The 17,477-nt window shown below is 41.3% G+C and overlaps 2 protein-coding genes across 2 annotated transcripts; one reads left to right on the plus strand and one right to left on the minus strand.

Annotated features, from left to right (window-relative positions):
• Window positions 1-95: 95 nt before the first annotated feature.
• On the minus strand, window positions 96-9,343 carry LOC136954996 (long-chain fatty acid transport protein 2-like). The gene is made up of 10 exons (XM_067248548.1): window positions 8,788-9,343; window positions 8,058-8,267; window positions 7,455-7,613; window positions 4,870-4,994; window positions 3,551-3,745; window positions 3,173-3,263; window positions 2,852-3,050; window positions 1,631-1,728; window positions 1,409-1,539; window positions 96-1,010 (listed from the first exon to the last, which is right to left on the minus strand). The coding sequence occupies exons 1-10, from the start codon at window positions 9,257-9,259 to the stop codon at window positions 834-836; spliced, it is 1,857 nt and encodes a 618-aa protein (XP_067104649.1). The 5' UTR covers window positions 9,260-9,343; the 3' UTR covers window positions 96-833.
• A 1,736-nt stretch (window positions 9,344-11,079) lies between these two features.
• gatm (glycine amidinotransferase (L-arginine:glycine amidinotransferase)) lies at window positions 11,080-16,250 on the plus strand. Its single transcript, XM_067249461.1, has 9 exons — window positions 11,080-11,227; window positions 12,216-12,431; window positions 12,645-12,840; window positions 12,964-13,154; window positions 13,578-13,715; window positions 14,078-14,242; window positions 14,423-14,486; window positions 14,907-15,023; window positions 15,142-16,250. Exons 1-9 carry the CDS (start codon window positions 11,159-11,161, stop codon window positions 15,252-15,254), a joined length of 1,269 nt encoding a protein of 422 aa, XP_067105562.1. The 5' UTR covers window positions 11,080-11,158; the 3' UTR covers window positions 15,255-16,250.
• Window positions 16,251-17,477: the final 1,227 nt, after the last annotated feature.

Raw genomic sequence — 17,477 nt, forward strand, 5'->3', positions numbered from 1 at the left:
ATTTTTTTTTTTGAGCAATGACACAAACAAGAACTGTTTTTTCATGTGAAACCTTTAATAAGGATAATTCTATTAATTATTCATCATCATCCATCATACAGACATTTGAATCCCGATTCAACTGGTCCCTTTCTACTTTGTTCCTAGTCAATAATCTAAAATGTTCTCCAATTTAAATAACCTTTCTAATGTGTTGGACTATTTAAAAATACATTATTAGCTATGCCTTTCCTGAAAATACAGTACAGTTATGCATGCATGCATTTAAATAAACGGGTTAGTCAAATAACATTTAAGACAACCAAAATACCCCAAATATTCACTACAGTCAAGTCTACTGTAAGTAATAATAATGCTCTGTCCTTCCTCCCATGTAATGCTGTCTTTCCTCACATGACACTAGAATTACAAGAGAATGATAAGAATCCTAACCTTACGTCTAAAGGTCTAATCCCTGAGCTGAATATAATCTATGTTACTTGCATAAAATCATCAGATCTACATAAAGAAATACAGTATATTTAACAGATTAATATACTGCAATTAAATTGGCCCTTTGGGCACCAGGTGTGTTAGTCTGACCAAACATCAACACATTTTATTGAGTGTATAAAATGTTAACAACAGTCACCGTGGACTTTGTCTGATGGTTCTCTGTATCTGAACACAAACTGATACAGCACTGGTAACCAACGGCGTTACATACAAACTGCCAGTGAACCAGCGATGCTACAGATGCACATTATAGCCTGTCACAATCAGTAACTTTGATCAACCAATTGCCAAGAACCAAAGGGCCTTGTGGTTCCAGAGGAGTTTCCTGGAGCAGTGTCTCACAGCTTGAACTTGCCTGACACTATGCAGTGGTAGACCTGGGCGGTCAGAGGGATGTAGCTGCTCTCTCTCTCCTCCAGGACAAACAGAGGGTCCTGCATGCACGCTGGGTCAAAGCCTTCCTTCACTAACCTCAACTTCATCTGTTTAAAGGTGCCTGTTACCTCCACTGCATTCTGGAGGACGGAAACACACACAAACACACACACAGTTGCTCAATTCATAAAGCCAACTACGAGTTACTTTAATTTTCGAATTATTTTAGGATATGCATTACATTATACTGCATTACAATAATGGTATCTTGTACATTTGTATTTTTTGTAATATTTGTATTTTTATATTGTAATTTACGGCAACTTATATTTTATTTTATTGTATATTTAATTATATTCTAATCCCACTTAGTACTGCTAGTTTATGTACCCTTAGTATAGATAGTCCACATATTTAAATTTTAGGTATATGTTTATTGTATGCACCTTCCTGCCGCCTAAGTAAATTCCTTGTCTGTGCAAACTTTCATGGCGGATAATCTGATTCTGATTCTGAGTCCGCTCAAACCTTCTTTTACCTGAATCCTGATGAATCGTGGGCGTGCATAAGATGGAAGGTAGCTTGAGACATGATTAAACAATGTTCCGCCTTCAAACTGAGTGTTGTTTTTCACGGTGATGGCAGCCATTCCTATTCTCCCTTCGTGGCCTTGAAAAACAAAAATGACATTTTAAGTCTAACAGACAGGCCATTATCTCTGGGATTAGCATCTATGGAAACACAACCAGAAACCCCTTACCTGGTACTTCAATCCCATAGACATTGGCCTCTCCAACAAACTCAATCATGGTGAGAATGTCTGCTACTTCTGTCGTGGCTACATTCTCTCCTTTCCACCTGAGAACAAACAGAGCTCATATTTACATTTAGCAGACGCTCTTATCCAGAGCGCCTTACAGTAAGTACAGGGACATTCCCCCCGAGGCAAGTAGGGTGAAGTGCCTTGTCCAAGGAAATGTCATGTTGCACGTCAGGGAATCAAACCGGCAACCTTCTGATTAATAGCCCGATTCCCTAACCACTCAGCCATCTGACCCAAACTCATATGTAGCAAGACTATAATCCTGGAATATTTCAGAGACAATGAATACGGAATAAATTGAAAGACATGTAAGGGCTGTATTGGCAGGGACCTGAATATTCGAACCCCTTTGTCACTGGTCACCCAGACATTAGTCTGGTCGTTCATTTGCACCAAAAGCACTGCAATGTTAAATGACAATCACATCTACCACATACCACCTGAAGAGTGGTCTCAACAGCTGAAGAGGAAGGTGAACCGAGGAAGACTCAGTAATTATCAATAAAAACTGTATTCTTCTAAATACAGTTCTAAACAGCTTTCAATGTCATTTTTGATGTGCTTTTCCTATTTTATACATCACGTGGTAATATCGTTTTCAGTCTTGTACGATTTATATTTTACAGTTTTAACACTGTTTCTGCATGCAGTAGACTCAAATATGTTTACATATTCAAATGTCTTGCAAAGGCCTCACGCAAACACCTCAAGTGTCCTGCAGCTACTGAGTAAGCTGGTGATGGTCCAATTTGAATTTGTATGCTTGAGACAATCTTTCTTTCATATGTGATGGAGGGAGTCAGGTGGCTGAGCGGTTAGGGAGTCGGACTAGTAATCCGAAGGTCGCCAGTTCGATTCCCGGTCATGCCAACTGACGTTGTGTCCTTGGGCAAGGCACTTCACCCTACTTGCCTCGGGGGAATGTCCCTGTACTTACTGTAAGTCGCTCTGGATAAGAGCGTCTGCTAAATGACTAAATGTAAATGTAAATGTGATGTCCCCACTTTAGCATGCAGGTTGGGTGTATATAAGGAGAAGCTAAACCAATCACTTTGAGCTTTGTTAACTATACGACCTCCATTAGCTGTGAATTGCCATCAAATCAAAGAGTCCTGGGGACAAACAAACTCAAGCATCTCCGGCCCTACAGAAATTCACCTAAAGGTATCCCCTACTCGGTCCTGGAAGTAGATAAAATTGTCCTTGTCGATCTTGAGCAGGTCCCCGCTGTTGAAATACAGATCTCCTTTCCTCAAAACATCCCTCAGTTTCTTCTTCTCGGTCTGCTGTTCGTTTTTAGCGTAGCCAACGAAGGGAGCGATGTCCGTGATCTTCGATACCAGCAGTCCGGTTTCTCCTGCGGGAACGTTGATCAGATGCATGACATTCCACATCCTCTCACACCACGTACAAACGTAAAGAGCTCAGTTCAAGGGGATATTCTGGAGGCCCGCTGTAGACCTGACTTGAGTATCTGACCTTTGGGTGCTTCTATACACAGGCCTCGGAAGTCTCTGACTGGTTCGTCTTGCTCTGTGTCGTATTTAATCAGAGTGTACGGGAACAGCTTCTACATGATAATACAGGGAGAAAATCACTAAGACAATGGTCTCACGAAGAAGACATTTACATTACGTCATTTAGCAGACGTTCTTATCCAGAGCGACTTACAGTAAGTACAGGGACATTCTCCCCGAAGTAAGTAGGGTGAAGTGCCTTCCACAAGGACACAACGTCATTTGGCACGGCCGGGAATCGAACCAACAACCTTCTGATTAATAGCCCGACTCCCTAACCGCTCAGCCATCTGACCCCCAAGACCATAGTAACAACAAAATAGCAGTCGTTCCTTCTTACCCTGTGAATGAAGTTCACTCGTCCGACGGCCCCGATTTTTCCCACGTAGTTCACAAAGCCGACATTTCCTTCTGTGGAGGCGTAGAACTCTCGCACCTCAATGTTCCCGAATCGATCCAGAAACTCTCTCCATACGTCTGTCCTCACACCGTTACCGATGGCCAGTCGAACCCTGTGGTCTTTGTCGTTGTCTCTCTGTAGGGGCACAGGCACAGAATGTCTTCACAGTACATCATCCAGTACGGTAGATAGTACATAACTATCCTGTCATTGTAAACATGATTTATTTATTACTGCAAATACAAATCCATTATCATCTCATTGTTAATCCATGAAGTTATAAAATATTTGATTTTGTGTTGTATTTACTGTATATTGTATACATTACATAGTAAGCAGTTTAGAGTAATTGTCAATTGTGAAATTTCAATTACAACGTTCGAAAACATCACCATTTAAATTAAATCCTAGAAAAAGATACGGTTTCATAGCCTGTTCATATGGTATTTTTAAGTAAAGGCCACTGGCTATTCCTAGTGTGGTAGGAGACCTGGGCCAGATAAACCCACTGAGAAGGAGCCAGTCACATGGTCGTCTGAGACCTGACCCCTGTGATGCAGATAGCGTTTCAATGGCCATAGAAAGCATGTTTAGGTTACTCTAGATCACTCCCTGACACATTCAAAAGCACCCGGAGACCGTCCCAATGAATACGATTAAAGATCCATCAAACCAACTTTAGCCACAACAAATATCTCTTATCTTTACACAAGATTCCGAGTATATTAAGTACGAGTTTGGATGTCGATAAAGGTAACTTCATACAGCGGGTCTCGAAATGATCGTAACTATTTCAGAGTGCCAGCTGTGCTGTCCTGCTGAATGGACAGATTTGGAAGTGCTTGGAGGTTGCTCCCTTAGAACAAGCTGTTCACATCGAGTGTTCTGCAGCTGTTCTGGGCAGGAAGAAACACTTGGGACACTTGCCTGGTACACCCGGCTAACATGCATATGCCGTTTGAAGCTGTGCTTAAACTTGCATTTATTAAAGGTGCCATAGGCTGGGCATGACATCACCTGGGTTATTTCACCATTATCCCTTTTCTGTCACGGCTTACCCACAATGCAGTTTGACTTCTTGTTCTAACATCCATGATGGAGACCTGAGACAATTCAATCAATTTGCGGAAAGTCCCTCAGAATCCCCCTCTGCAGACAGTTGTGACATTGGGCATCTTCAACGACCTGTGTGTGCATTAAGTGTTTAAACACCGTCAGCGACTGGGCAAGCCTACATGCGCGGTACAGAGGATGCTTACCCTAGGTGTGTTGCAGAGGTAACGCAACACTTCTCCTATGTACTGGACGACCGTTACATTGTATTTCCTGCATTCCTCCCAAAACTGAGAGGCAGAGAACTTCCTCCGTAGTACGATAGTAGAGCCTGAAATTGACATAAAATGTGGTGGTGGTAGTGGGGGGGGAAATATATGAAGTTTATACATGAAATTAAAAACAATTTTTTTTTAAAAGTGTTTTAAAGTTGTTAAATAATGGTAAACTATAACAGACAACCCCCAGAGTATTAATCAAAACCCATTGTCAGCAGGTAGTAACATTGGGCCTCATTCACCAATATCTTCCTAAGTTACTTCTTAAATTTGTTCTTAAGAAAGTCCCTAAGAGAAATCTACGTGTGATTCATGACGTGTTCTTAAACAGCAGAATTGTTCGCAGGTGTGTTCTTAGAATGATGAATCCCAATATTTCGTAAGTTGAAAGCTCTTGCCTATGATATGGCAGGGCCGTGTGCACACTCAGAGAAATGTCAAAACAACGTGGTAAAGACGGTGGAGGCCTCGACAAAAGACAGAAAAACTTTAATAATTCTGAAGTGGAGGTACAGCTGCAAGAAGTTAGCGACAAACAACACATCATATTTAATAGCGTCAGCTGTGGATACAAAGCAGTAAATAAAAGCGATGCATGGAATGCAATTACTCATGCAGTGAACGCTGTATCTGGAGAAGTGCACAGAACTGATTAAGTGAAATAAAATGGTTTAACTTTAATCTGAATTCTAAAGCAAAAAACATATTTCAAAACATAGCCTAGAAGACAGTTGACTGTTACAAAATATCCATGAGGACTGCTCTTGGTAGCCTAAAGCGTCCCAACAGGTACTCGTCACTCTCTGCAAATAAATCGGTATGGTCACGGAAGATGCGTTCCCTCCTCAGGGGACGATCTGCAAAATTTTGCAGCAGCAATAAACACGCCATTGTGTGATGTTGTCTTAGTGTGCGGAATAAGACTACTTTGGTCCTATAAATACCATGATAAGTCACTTATTATTGGATGGCAAGGTTCATATATTACACACATAATTGATGTGAATTGAAGGAAAAGCAAGGCTAGTTAATTTAAATAGGCCGAGCACAATTCATACACCATGGCAATTCAAAGTGCTATAACTACTAGTGGTATAACTACTTATTTTGCGCAAACATGTCAGCTCTCAATTGTGCGTAAGAGTGCTCTTGGGTGTGCGTACATTCGGTTCTTACGTAACAACAAATCCCAAATAAGAAAACATTGGTGAATGCCAGAATCTTCGTGAAAAATGCGTAAGTGAGTTTAAGAGCAAATTTGTTCTTAAGAACATTTGGTGAATGAGGCCCATTGAATCTTACTCTGCGAAGGCTCACTACCCACATATGGCTCCTGTCCACTGAGTACGGTTAAATATCCCCCTCCAAAAAAAATTGTAACTGTGACAAGAGACCCAGTTACTCAGAGCAATGAGCTAAGCAGTTTGGTTTGTTTTTAATTTGGTTTGTTTTTATTTCTGTGTTTAATATCCCTGAGAGCAGAATGTCTTTTGTGAACTTTAACCCACTTGGAAAAAGTCCTCCCATGCACGCAGAGCTGTGAAGAACCTGTTCAGATTACTGGTTTACATTCAGATTACATTCACAACAAGCTCTTTCATTCATTTTCCCAACTAGGAGGGGGAAGGGGGTATTTGTTAAGCAGATAATGCAGGACTGGAAAGGAGGGTGGGGGGAGATGCTGCCAGGCTGTCTGCAAGGCTAGAGTTAGGGGGTAGGGGGTAGGGGGTAGGGGGTAGAAGATCCAACAAGGCTTGGCAGGCGGGGGCAGATATTGCAAGACTGGGGGGTGGCAGACACTGCAAGACTTGGGTTTGGGTGCAGCTATTGTGTTGTGTGACTAAGAAACCGGCTAAGCTCAGACAGCAGGCCTGCAGTAATACCACCTTGGATGGAGTTACGTGCTTACGAACATAATCAGAATATGAGGCTTTAGAGCCCAGTGAAATTCAATGAACATACTGAAAAGTAAGGCCCAATCTCTCAAAAGGAGGCAATGAGAGAGTGCAGCTGTCAGGCCAAATAGTGTCCTAGGGCCAAATAGTATCCTACCTGACGTCACAATGCCGTTCCGATGCAAGGACGCGTCCGTCGCTATGCCGACCTTAAATTCCTGAGATATCTACGCGTGCTAGCAGGAAACTGTCATGGTTGCTATACTGGTTACTAGATAGGAAGTTTTGTATTTATTTAAACCAGTTTATTCTACTCTAAGATTTGAAGTTTTCACTCGTTCGACATTCCCGAGACAGTAACGCGCGCAGGTATAATACTATACTTGTTGCCTTCCCGGTCTGTTAAAATTGATGCTAAATAAGTAATTTTTTCGACGAAAACAACTAGCTAGCTAGCACTAGCTATCGAAGGAGTGAAAACTTTAAATTTTAGAGTAGAATAAACTGGTTTATGCAATGAGAGAGTACAGCCACCTGGTGGAGGTAGCAGAGGTTCATGTCACACGGGGGCACCTGACTATCTGATCCCTTTCCTGTGCGTGGAGCAGAACTGCTCACCTGTCTCGATGGAGCCGATGAAGCCGATGACAAATCCGGCCGTGTGGTAGAGGGGCAGGTTGAGGTAGATGACATCACTTGAGGTGACGCCATTGGCTGCCAGGACTGCTAGAGCTGCCAAGAGGCGGGTCTGGTTCACCACCGCAGCTTTAGGGAGACCTGCAACACCACAATGACACACAGAGAGAGAGAGAGAGAGAGAGAGAGAGAGAGAGAGAGAGAGAGAGAGAGAGAGAGAGAGAGAGAGAGAGAGAGAGAGAGAGAGAGAGAGAGAGAGAGAGAGAGAGAGAGAGAGAGAGAGAGAGAGAGAGAGAGAGAGAGAGAGAGAGAGAGAGAGAGAGAGAGAGAGAGAGAGAGAGAGAGAGAGAGAGAGAGAGAGAGAGAGAGAGAGAGAGAGAGAGAGAGAGAGAGAGAGAGAGAGAACAAAAAGAGAGAAACAAAAAGAGAGAAACAAAAAGAGAGAAAAAGAGAAAGAGAGAAAAAGACAGAGAGAGACAGACAAACAGAAACAGAGTGAGTGAGTGAGTGGAGGGGGGTAAGAGTGGGGTTAGGATGATAAAGATAAAGACAGCACAGCGTACACCTCTTCCTTCACTCCCATACCTGTGGTCCCGGAAGTATAGATGTAGACTGCAGGGCTTTTAAAGGTGATGTCTGATCTGAGTGACTGAGGAAGGGCAGAGTCTGAGGCCTCATCCACCTTGTCAGAGAAGCTCTGGACTCCAGCCAGGTCACACTCCTTTACCATCAGGTATACACACACAGTCTGCTCTCTCAGGGAGGGAAGTATGTCTTGCACAGCTTCCTTCAGTTCTAACAGACAACACACACATCATCTCATTAAAAAGGCATTTGTGGACATCGACATAGCCTACAACGTTTAGGTTCAATATTTGAAATTGTGATGTAGCTGTTCAGACCAAAATCATAGCCATAGTCATGTCCTCAAAGTTACGTTGAAAGTTAAATTATATAATCACACCCTAAATAGGAAACTGATTGTTCGTGCAAGTAGGCTAGCATATTTTTAAGTGACGTCGCATGTGTCTGTACTTCACTATCTTAGTATAAATCAAGCAAATAATCAAATGCGCTAAATCTTGCAATCAACAGTATGTGTTCTACATCCATAGAATCTGACAATTTGCCGTGACATCCCCAAAATAGTTTACATTTTACATTTATTCATTTAGCAGACGCTTTTATCCAAAGCGACTTCCAAGAGAAAGCTTTACAAAAGTGCATAGGTCACTGATCATAATAAGTTGCGTAATATTCTTTTCTATTGCCAAATTTGAAAAGGTGATCGTTCAAAGCGCGTGGGCATACATACCTGCGGCTGCAATCAACACCTTTGAACTGCAGCAGCTGAAACAGTGAAGCAGAGATCTAGAACGAATATTAGGATTTAGAAGTGCCACTGGACACGCAAGCTTGGCTAGGGCGAGATAGGTGAATATGAACGCGGGTTCGTTCCCCATAAACAGTGCAACTGTATCCCCCGGTTTAAGTTGGGAATGAGCCTTTAACGCGTTAGCAACTTTGTTGCTCTTTTTGTCTGTGTCCCGGTACGAAAATGTTTTATTTTCAAACACAATGAAAGGTCTATCTGGATGTGATGCTGTTTGTTCTAAAAAACGATCCAGAACCAAAAATAAAGGTTTTCTTCTGCGACGTGAAACAAACTTGACCAGTATCCGTAACAAATCTTTAACATAAAGGACGTCTTTCCAAAAATAAGGACATATTTTTGTAAGAACAAACGGTATGGCCAGACTAGCCAAAATCATTGATATCAAGTACATTTTAAATAAGCGTCGAATCTTTTCGATTGTGATAGGTCAATTCCACGGTGCTAAAGATAAAAATCTGTTTTGCGAATCGGCACACTCCAGATGGGCCATTCTCCGGTCTGTGGAATGCTTAGAAATGACGAAACTGTTTGATGGTTTTTTTGAGGGCGGGGCATTGAGCCTGTTGTTTATTGGGGCAACCTGTGATTGTTTCCCTGAAAAGCAATTTCAGGAAATGTATAATGCATAAAATAGTTTGATGTGTAATTAGGCCTAATAAATAGGATACTTACATACATATGTAATTTCTGGATTAACGCATTGGATTGGAGCGTTTGCTAAAACAATGAATCTGAATGTAATTAGAATTATGTCGCACATTTTAGAGGGTATCTTTCAATCCCATTAATTTCTTCCTGTAGACTACACCGAGGACGCATAATATTCATTCTATCTCTTCAGAAGAGTAGCTATTCCATAACCAGTATGTATCAGAGCAGGAAGATTGAAAACAAATTTGTCGAACATGAGAGGAGTTTAAGGCCTAAAGGGTACAAATGGTCACGAGACCTCGTAAACCTTTAGCGGCAATCGTGTAACTCAGATCATGTTTAGATGCTGAATATGCCAATGTCCAGGGTTGGCAGTGTGTATAAACTTCCTGTCATCGATCTTACGGGATTCTATAACTCATTGGCTCAGGGTGAGTACTTTATAAGGCTCTGCATTAGTAGGCTACAGTCATTTAGGATGATGCTGTAGATCGGTACCGTATGTAGGCTACCTTCCCGCCATAGTCAATTTCTTGTTTGTGCAAACTTACTAATAGCGAATGAAGCTGATTCTAATGAAAAGATATTGTCTATGGATGTGTTTACCTGTGCATCGGATAGGAACGTTCTTCCTGAATAACTAAATAATCCTAGGCTATCGTTTTTCATTCCTCCATCTGTGACCTTTGAAGCCTCCTCGAGGGCTTCTGAAGGCAGGCCTGACATGTCGGCGGTCAATGAGGTCATGCTTGCACAACACAAAGATAGGAGCACAGTCCAGTGAAACATGTGGCTCCACACAGCTGCTGCTATCTTTTGGATTAGGTCAACTCAGTGTACTCTGAGGCCATTATTAGTTTAAATGTACCTTTTTCATTTTGTAATTTTAGCACTCGATCATGTAGGCTATTGCCAGGTGCTGAGAGGCGTAGGCTACTGATCATGAAGTAAATACTAAAATTGTAATGCAAAGTGATACGGCAGTTATTGCATTATAACATTTCCAGTGATAACTTGAACTCATTTGCACCCCGAATGTGTGTGCAATATGAAATGTGATGTATACCCACCTTTTAATGTAGGCTATGCATTAGGCTACACAACGAGCATACAATTCAATTAACCGTTTTAAATTAGCCTACATTTAAGTTTTTTTTATTTAAAAAAAGTAAAACATACAGTTTTTGACGTTCTCATTTAGAAATATATGTTTTCAGTCGGACTAGTCTGAATATTCAATATAGTTGGCATAATAAAAAGCTTTTTCGTGTAGCCTAAATAAAAATTAACTGCGTTTCTGACAATTTGGAGAATACAGGTCTGGAGCAGATGACGCAGACCCAGTGCCAAATGTGTCCAGTGACTCGAATGTGCATACTTAATCCAAGAAGGAAAACCGATTGCGCGTGAAGACGATAAGAATGTGCTGTCGTAAGGGATAGTGTTTCAGGGTGCATTTTTCTTCAGTCACGTTGCCCTAGTTCTACAACTTGTAACAGAGGGCCAATAAGACGCGGTGCTATAAAGCTAAGCCTGAACTGGGGTGTCTTCATTCATCTCAGAAGTGACAGGAGGACGTTGAGCTGCCGCGAAGCTGCCTCTAGGATTGATCAAATAACTTTAATAATCAGGTCGGACGATGCTACGTGTCAGGTGTCTTAGAGGAGGTAGCAGGGGCGCTGAGGCTGCCCACCTGATCGGAGCTATGGTTGGTATTAAGTTATGTCCTTTATTATATTGCTTTTATTTAGAACATTTACAAAACCAAATACATGAATAAAAAACGCTCATGCAGAGTGCGCAGAAACAGCTCAATGTCAACATGTTTTAAAGTGAATTGTGAAATGCGTTTCCTTTTTCATGGATTTAACAGAACATATTCCACTGTACAATTTACAACTTTGAATCAAACTCTAATTACAACCTGAAATAACCTCCCTATGTGTAAAATGCAAAATATCTACATTGCCAAACTCGTGCATTTCTAAGAAGGAGGCCAAGTTTGGAGATAAAGAAAAAAAAAGAGCGAAAAGAATGTAATCGTCAGCTTTTTTCGCGGGATAGGTTAGGACTGAGTGACAGTGCTCAGCAGCTGCTGAACTCTCAAACTCAGTGACACATGCGCTCATGCGCCCGCAGAAACCGTATCTGGCTGGAGATAGAAGCTCGGACTGGAAGCCTGGTGCTTTGGGTCTTAACCAAACCTCTACCCCAAAACTTTTCCTTTAGGTTAGTGACATAGCCAGGCACCGTGTATCTCTTTTATCAATACTCCTTAAGACATTTACAATTGGCTACATTAGAAACTGGTGATAGCTTAGGGTTTCAATTGGACTAGTTCTTTGTCCTGTTAAAAAATAAGAAATAAAATGAAACTACAATTCAACTAATTAATCTATAATTGAACTAATTAAACTCCTGAACAGTATTTTATCTTTTTGTTTAGTTAGATTTGGGATCCAATTTATATGCAGTTTGTGTACATGTAAAAGTTGACTCAATGCAGGCATAACAGCGATTAGCCTACATCAATAAATACTTTTTAACCAAACTAAAGTTAAGTAGTGAAACTGCAGCCTATTCATGTTTCTGTCCTGCAAGAAATATCCTAATTTCAATCCGAATTGGCCTCATAATTGGCCTGGCTATTACCCATTATTCCGCAGTGTAACTCATGTATCTGTTTCTGATCTCAGCTTGGACGAGCTGTGACTGGTTGGGTGCAGGGTGCATTTCAGAGCACATCAAGTTCAGCTGCACAGCCACACATGGTGGTGGAGGACGAGGTTGTTACTGAGGCTGTGCAGCACGAGTGTCCTGTCTGTGCCTACAACGAATGGGATCCCCTTGAGGAGGTCATCGTAGGTCGTGCTGAAAATGCCCGTGTGCCCCCCTTTACCGTTGAGGTTAAGGTAGGCCTACTTTTCTTTTCTCAAAGGTTTTACGTTTTTTGCATACTATTTTAAGACTTCGACTATAAGACTATGAGTAAAATATTACTATTTTAAAATGTCAAAGGAAGATGCTTGGTTGATAAAAGGAGTGGTTGGTATTTTCAGGTGTGTTTGGCCAATGACCTACATGAACTGACTCCTAAGTAATCCATATAAAACCTTTTTGGACAGGCTAACACATACGAGAAGCATTGGCCCTTCTACCAGAAGTATGGGGGCCAAACCTTTCCTGAGGACCACTTGAAGAAAGCTGTTGCTGAAATTGAGGAAATGTGCAATATTCTTCGTCTGGAGGGAGTTACAGTTCAGAGGCCAGACCCTCTTGACTGGTCCTTCGAATATAAAACTCCAGACTTTACATCAACAGGTGAGTTGTTGTGGGATATATATATAAATCTCTAAAATCAAATGATTCCCCAGGTAACTACATTTAGTTTTGCTGTTATAGAAATGCACCAACTGTTTTATGCCCCCGTTCCCTCCTATCCAGGCATGTATGCTGCCATGCCCAGGGACATCCTCATGGTTGTAGGCAATGAGATTATTGAGGCTCCCATGGCCTGGAGAGCACGGTTCTTTGAGTACCGGGCTTACAGACCTCTGATCAAGGAGTACTTCAAAAAGGGGGCAAAGTGGACCACTGCTCCCAAGCCTACCATGGCTGATGACCTCTATGACCAGGTAGGCTCTCTCTTAAGGCCCTTGCACACTGACTCCGAAATTTTCGTATGCGTTTTTTCGCAATCGTCAGCCTCAAAATTTGGTGGCTCTGAATTTCCCAAAAAACTATCAAAATGCTGGCTATGGATGCGAAAACGCCGAAAATCGTGCGATCATTTCGGATACGAATTTCGGACTCAGTGTGCAATGGCCTTTAGTTTGTTTACATTTACATTTAGTCATTTAGCAGACGTTCTTATCCAGAGCGACTTGTTTGTACCTGAAATACATTCTTACTGCATTAGAGGATAAATCAAATGGCAGTAATGCTATTGTTTCAGTATTAACCATTCATAATTTGCATTGAAGTTACCACACTTGAGAGACCCTTCCAAAAGGTTTTCCCTCTCTCAAGGCATTCCGTTGTTTTTGTTTTCCATCCAGGACTACCCTATCCGAACTGTGGAGGACAGACACAAGCTGGCCGCACAGGGCAAGTTTGTAACCACTGAGCACGAGCCCTGTTTCGATGCTGCTGATTTCATCAGAGCTGGCCGGGATCTGTTCGTCCAGAGGAGCCAGGTACGTGGTACTCTTCCTGTCCTGTTGTCATGTTGCCGTGATCTGTGAGGGCTCTTAACAGAGGATAGTAAAGTTCAGAAAAAAAGCACTTGCAAGGCCACAATTAGATCAGCTGTTAATGTGAAGAACCAATCCAGTGGAATAATGTGCTGGTCTTTAGACCGGAAAGAGGTTCACTGGTCTCTTTGTGCTTCTGCGAGTGTTGTCTAATCTCACGATGCAGCCCCAGCTACACACTAATTACCGCAATTACATCTAGGTCTGGAAGCTTCACTGCATTTACTCACGAGCAGAACACAGCCTCACTCTGTGCGCTGGAGGAAACCTTGTTTACTCACAGATGTCTTTTCCCCAATATGAAGGTTACAAACTACATGGGAATCGAGTGGATGCGTCGACATCTTGCCCCAGACTACAATGTCCACATCATCTCATTCAAGGACCCCAACCCCATGCACATTGATGCCACCTTCAACATCATCGGGCCTGGGCTGGTTCTGTCCAATCCAGACCGACCCTGTCGCCAGGTGAGATGAATGGGTATGAATGAGGGACAAAAAGAGAAAGATAGACAAAATAGACCAGCCATCCTTACAGTCTATGCTGCCAACGCTTTCTGAACTTGCATTTTTGTCTTACACTGCCCCCTAGTGACAGAATGCAGAAAATACCTCCAGTTATACTAACGTCTTTCTGGTTTGTCTTAGGTCGATATGTTCAAGAAGGCTGGCTGGACCGTTGTGAAACCACCAACCCCTCTGATTCCTGATGGTATGTGTTACATACATCAATGCATATATGTTACCTATATTACCGTTTTGTAATATTTGTATTTTTTGTAATATTTGTATTTTTGTATTTTTATATTGTAATTTACGGCAACTTATATTTATCCCACTTAGTACTGCTAGTTTATGTACCCTTAGTATAGTTAGTCCACATATTTAAATTTTAGGTATATGTTTATTGTATGCACCTTCCTGCCAAAGCAAATTCCTTGTCTGTGCAAACTTTCATGGCGAATAAATCCCTTTCTGATTCTGATTCTGATTCTGATATATGATACTGTACCGTAAACCCTTCAACCATTTAACCCTTGTGTTATCTTCGGGTTAGTATAATGTAGTGATGTTACATCACATTAGTGGTAAAAGTAACATTGTAAACAATAAACATTGTCCTGCCTCACAGATCATCCTCTATGGATGTCCTCCAAGTGGCTTTCTATGAATGTCTTAATGCTGGGGGAGAAACGGGTCATGGTGGATGCCAATGAACACACCATTCACAAAATGTTTGAGAACCTTGGTAAGTTCAAACATTATTATGACTTGACTGCCATCTTGTAGGTGTGCATGTAAAACATGCTTTGCATGCCATCTGCTTCACAGTTATGATAGATGATTGACAGGTTTTCCTCCATCAGGCATAAAAACCATCAAAGTGAACATTCGTCATGCCAACTCCTTGGGTGGTGGCTTCCACTGTTGGACAACCGACGTTCGTCGCCGTGGTACCCTGCAGTCCTATTTTCACTAGCCTTGCCAGAAACAGGCAGTTTTTATTGAGCTTGTAAGGTTGAATCTAACCGACAATACTCTATACAGTTGGGTTCTCCCATAATTATCTTGTATGTTGATTTAACAGTGCTGTGCGTGACAGTGCCTTAGCAAAAAGCTTTGTTGAAAGATTTTAATGAAAAACAAAAAACAACAGAAAATATTTATCAGTCATCTCAATAATTACTGCATTTCTGGCTTGGCTATTGTGAATGAGTGACCCATCGAAAATGGCTGGTGTAACACCTAATGGTCATTGTGTATATGGCAGGGTACATGTCTGGTATGGATATGTCATCAGGCTGGAATTAAGAAAGAGGAGATGTTCGTGATACAAGCACGCTACCTCCCTCTGAAACCTCAGACAATCACATTTTATTCTCTGTATTTTCAATTGATGTTGCCATGATATTTAAAGTTTTTTTTTTCTAAAATATGTGTCAAAGTTGTTATAGTTGGTCATTGAACATTTATTAATTTCTTTTTTTCTCAGGTATTCTATTTTGTATAGAAGATAATTAAACAAAACAAATTTGTATTTATATATTTTCTTACACTATTATTACTATTGGGCTGATATACTTTTCATGTTTCCCATTAATACGCATTTTATATCCTATAATACAGTATGAGGTCCATATCAGATATTGTATACCTTTTGCCTCTGCTATGTTCTACAATAGCAATTCTGAGCCAGTTGTATGCTAATCCTCAGTGAACCGCTTTGCTGCTTCTGTGTTTGCATGGTGAAAAACGTTTCATGGGTTTCATGTTTCTTTTACCATCCTATTTTAAATAAAGAAAATCGATTGATCCCCAGCATAAAACAGTAAAGCTTGTGATCGTAAGAAATCTAACTGATCAATAATTGCTCGTAGCCCCTGAAGATGTCTCAAACAGCAATACGTGTAGGCAAGATGTTTTTGCATTGAGGGTGCTCAAGTAACGAGTAAACAAATAAACAAACAAAAAACTGTCTCGTGTATCGTAATTGTACCAATACCTCAAACACGATCTTACAACACACGCCAAGAACATTTGGCACATGTTATAATTCTGCCTGAGCCGCAGCATACAGAAGACTACAGCAGGCCTACATTGGAAGTAGCGCACTCGATAGACTGTTGTGGATAATGCCGTCTTTCCAAACAGAACTTCATACTTTCCCTCAACACTGGAAAAAAAGATCCTCATGTTTCAACAGGTTGGGTGTTGAACTGCAGGGAAGGCTGTCAAACCTGCAGACATTGCTCAGATTATTTCTTCCCATTTTGATCCGGGAAAGAGCCTTCAGATGCAGACGCTGTCATTTAGTATGAATGGATGAATGAGTATATGAATGAATGAATACATGATGAGGGAATAATGAATGAATGAATGACTGTAACACTATGCTCGGAACTTAATGGGTTTGAAATGGAAAGCATCAGACGAGGAGCTGTTGGAGAACAGTTGAAGAATGGACCGCAGGTCAAGGTGAGTAAAGTATTATGACAGAAAACGTGTCCAGGTGAGTGAAAGTTGACAGTTGGCGAGGACTATTGCCTCCAGGACAATGCGAATACGTGCCGCTAACACGATTAGAGTTAGGTAATTTAAAGGACCCATTTACAGTAAAAAATATTTGTAGCAGCAGTTTAGGCTCACGAAATTGTAGGCTAATTTATACAAGTTTGTAATGTTATTAATTGGGTGTATAGGCTATTTACTTTAATCCTCACAAATGTATTTAGTAGATCAATTTCAGGTTTAATGCTCAACCATATACAATACAGTAATATAGCTCTGTCAATAGCGTTATCACCAGTGTACTGCTCATATTTAACTCCTGATATGAATTGTTGATTATTAACCTGTGTGACGTGACGAAGAAGTTGTGGCGTCCGTTCGGGTACTGCCCTGTCCGGTACAGCAACGCACGTTAAGGATAAGCCAAGAGAAGTGATGTAGCCTACTGTAGAATTCCATGCACGTAATTGTAATGCACATATCTGATAAGAGTGGGTAATGAATATCTGTTTGATTATGTGCGTGCATGTCCTGCATGAAATCTAGATAGTAGATTTGACCAGCAGCAGATCCGATTAGATTGTCAACTGTAAAATGATTCAGTTCAGAGACAGGCCTAAAGACCAATAGGTCTATTCCTCTATTAGTTCCTCTCTAAGTCAAACCTCTGTCTTTGATTGTTGGGCATGTTCAA

This window comes from Osmerus mordax, chromosome 13 (genome assembly GCF_038355195.1).
Source record: "Osmerus mordax isolate fOsmMor3 chromosome 13, fOsmMor3.pri, whole genome shotgun sequence".
Lineage (NCBI taxonomy): Eukaryota > Metazoa > Chordata > Actinopteri > Osmeriformes > Osmeridae > Osmerus > Osmerus mordax.

Excerpts from the sequence above, each read along its gene's own strand:
- LOC136954996 (XM_067248548.1), bottom strand. The coding sequence starts at position 9,259 with ATGTACTTGATATCAATGATTTTGGCTAGTCTGGCCATACCGTTTGTT. Across the intron at positions 3,746-4,869 it reads ACCTCTGCAACACACCTAGG|AGAGACAACGACAAAGACCA; the intron begins GTAAGCATCCTC and ends GTGCCCCTACAG. Across the intron at positions 1,540-1,630 it reads CTATGGGATTGAAGTACCAG|GCCACGAAGGGAGAATAGGA; the intron begins GTAAGGGGTTTC and ends TTGTTTTTCAAG.
- gatm (XM_067249461.1), top strand. The coding sequence starts at position 11,159 with ATGCTACGTGTCAGGTGTCTTAGAGGAGGTAGCAGGGGCGCTGAGGCT. Across the intron at positions 11,228-12,215 it reads CCCACCTGATCGGAGCTATG|CTTGGACGAGCTGTGACTGG; the intron begins GTTGGTATTAAG and ends TTCTGATCTCAG. Across the intron at positions 15,024-15,141 it reads CAAAATGTTTGAGAACCTTG|GCATAAAAACCATCAAAGTG; the intron begins GTAAGTTCAAAC and ends TTCCTCCATCAG.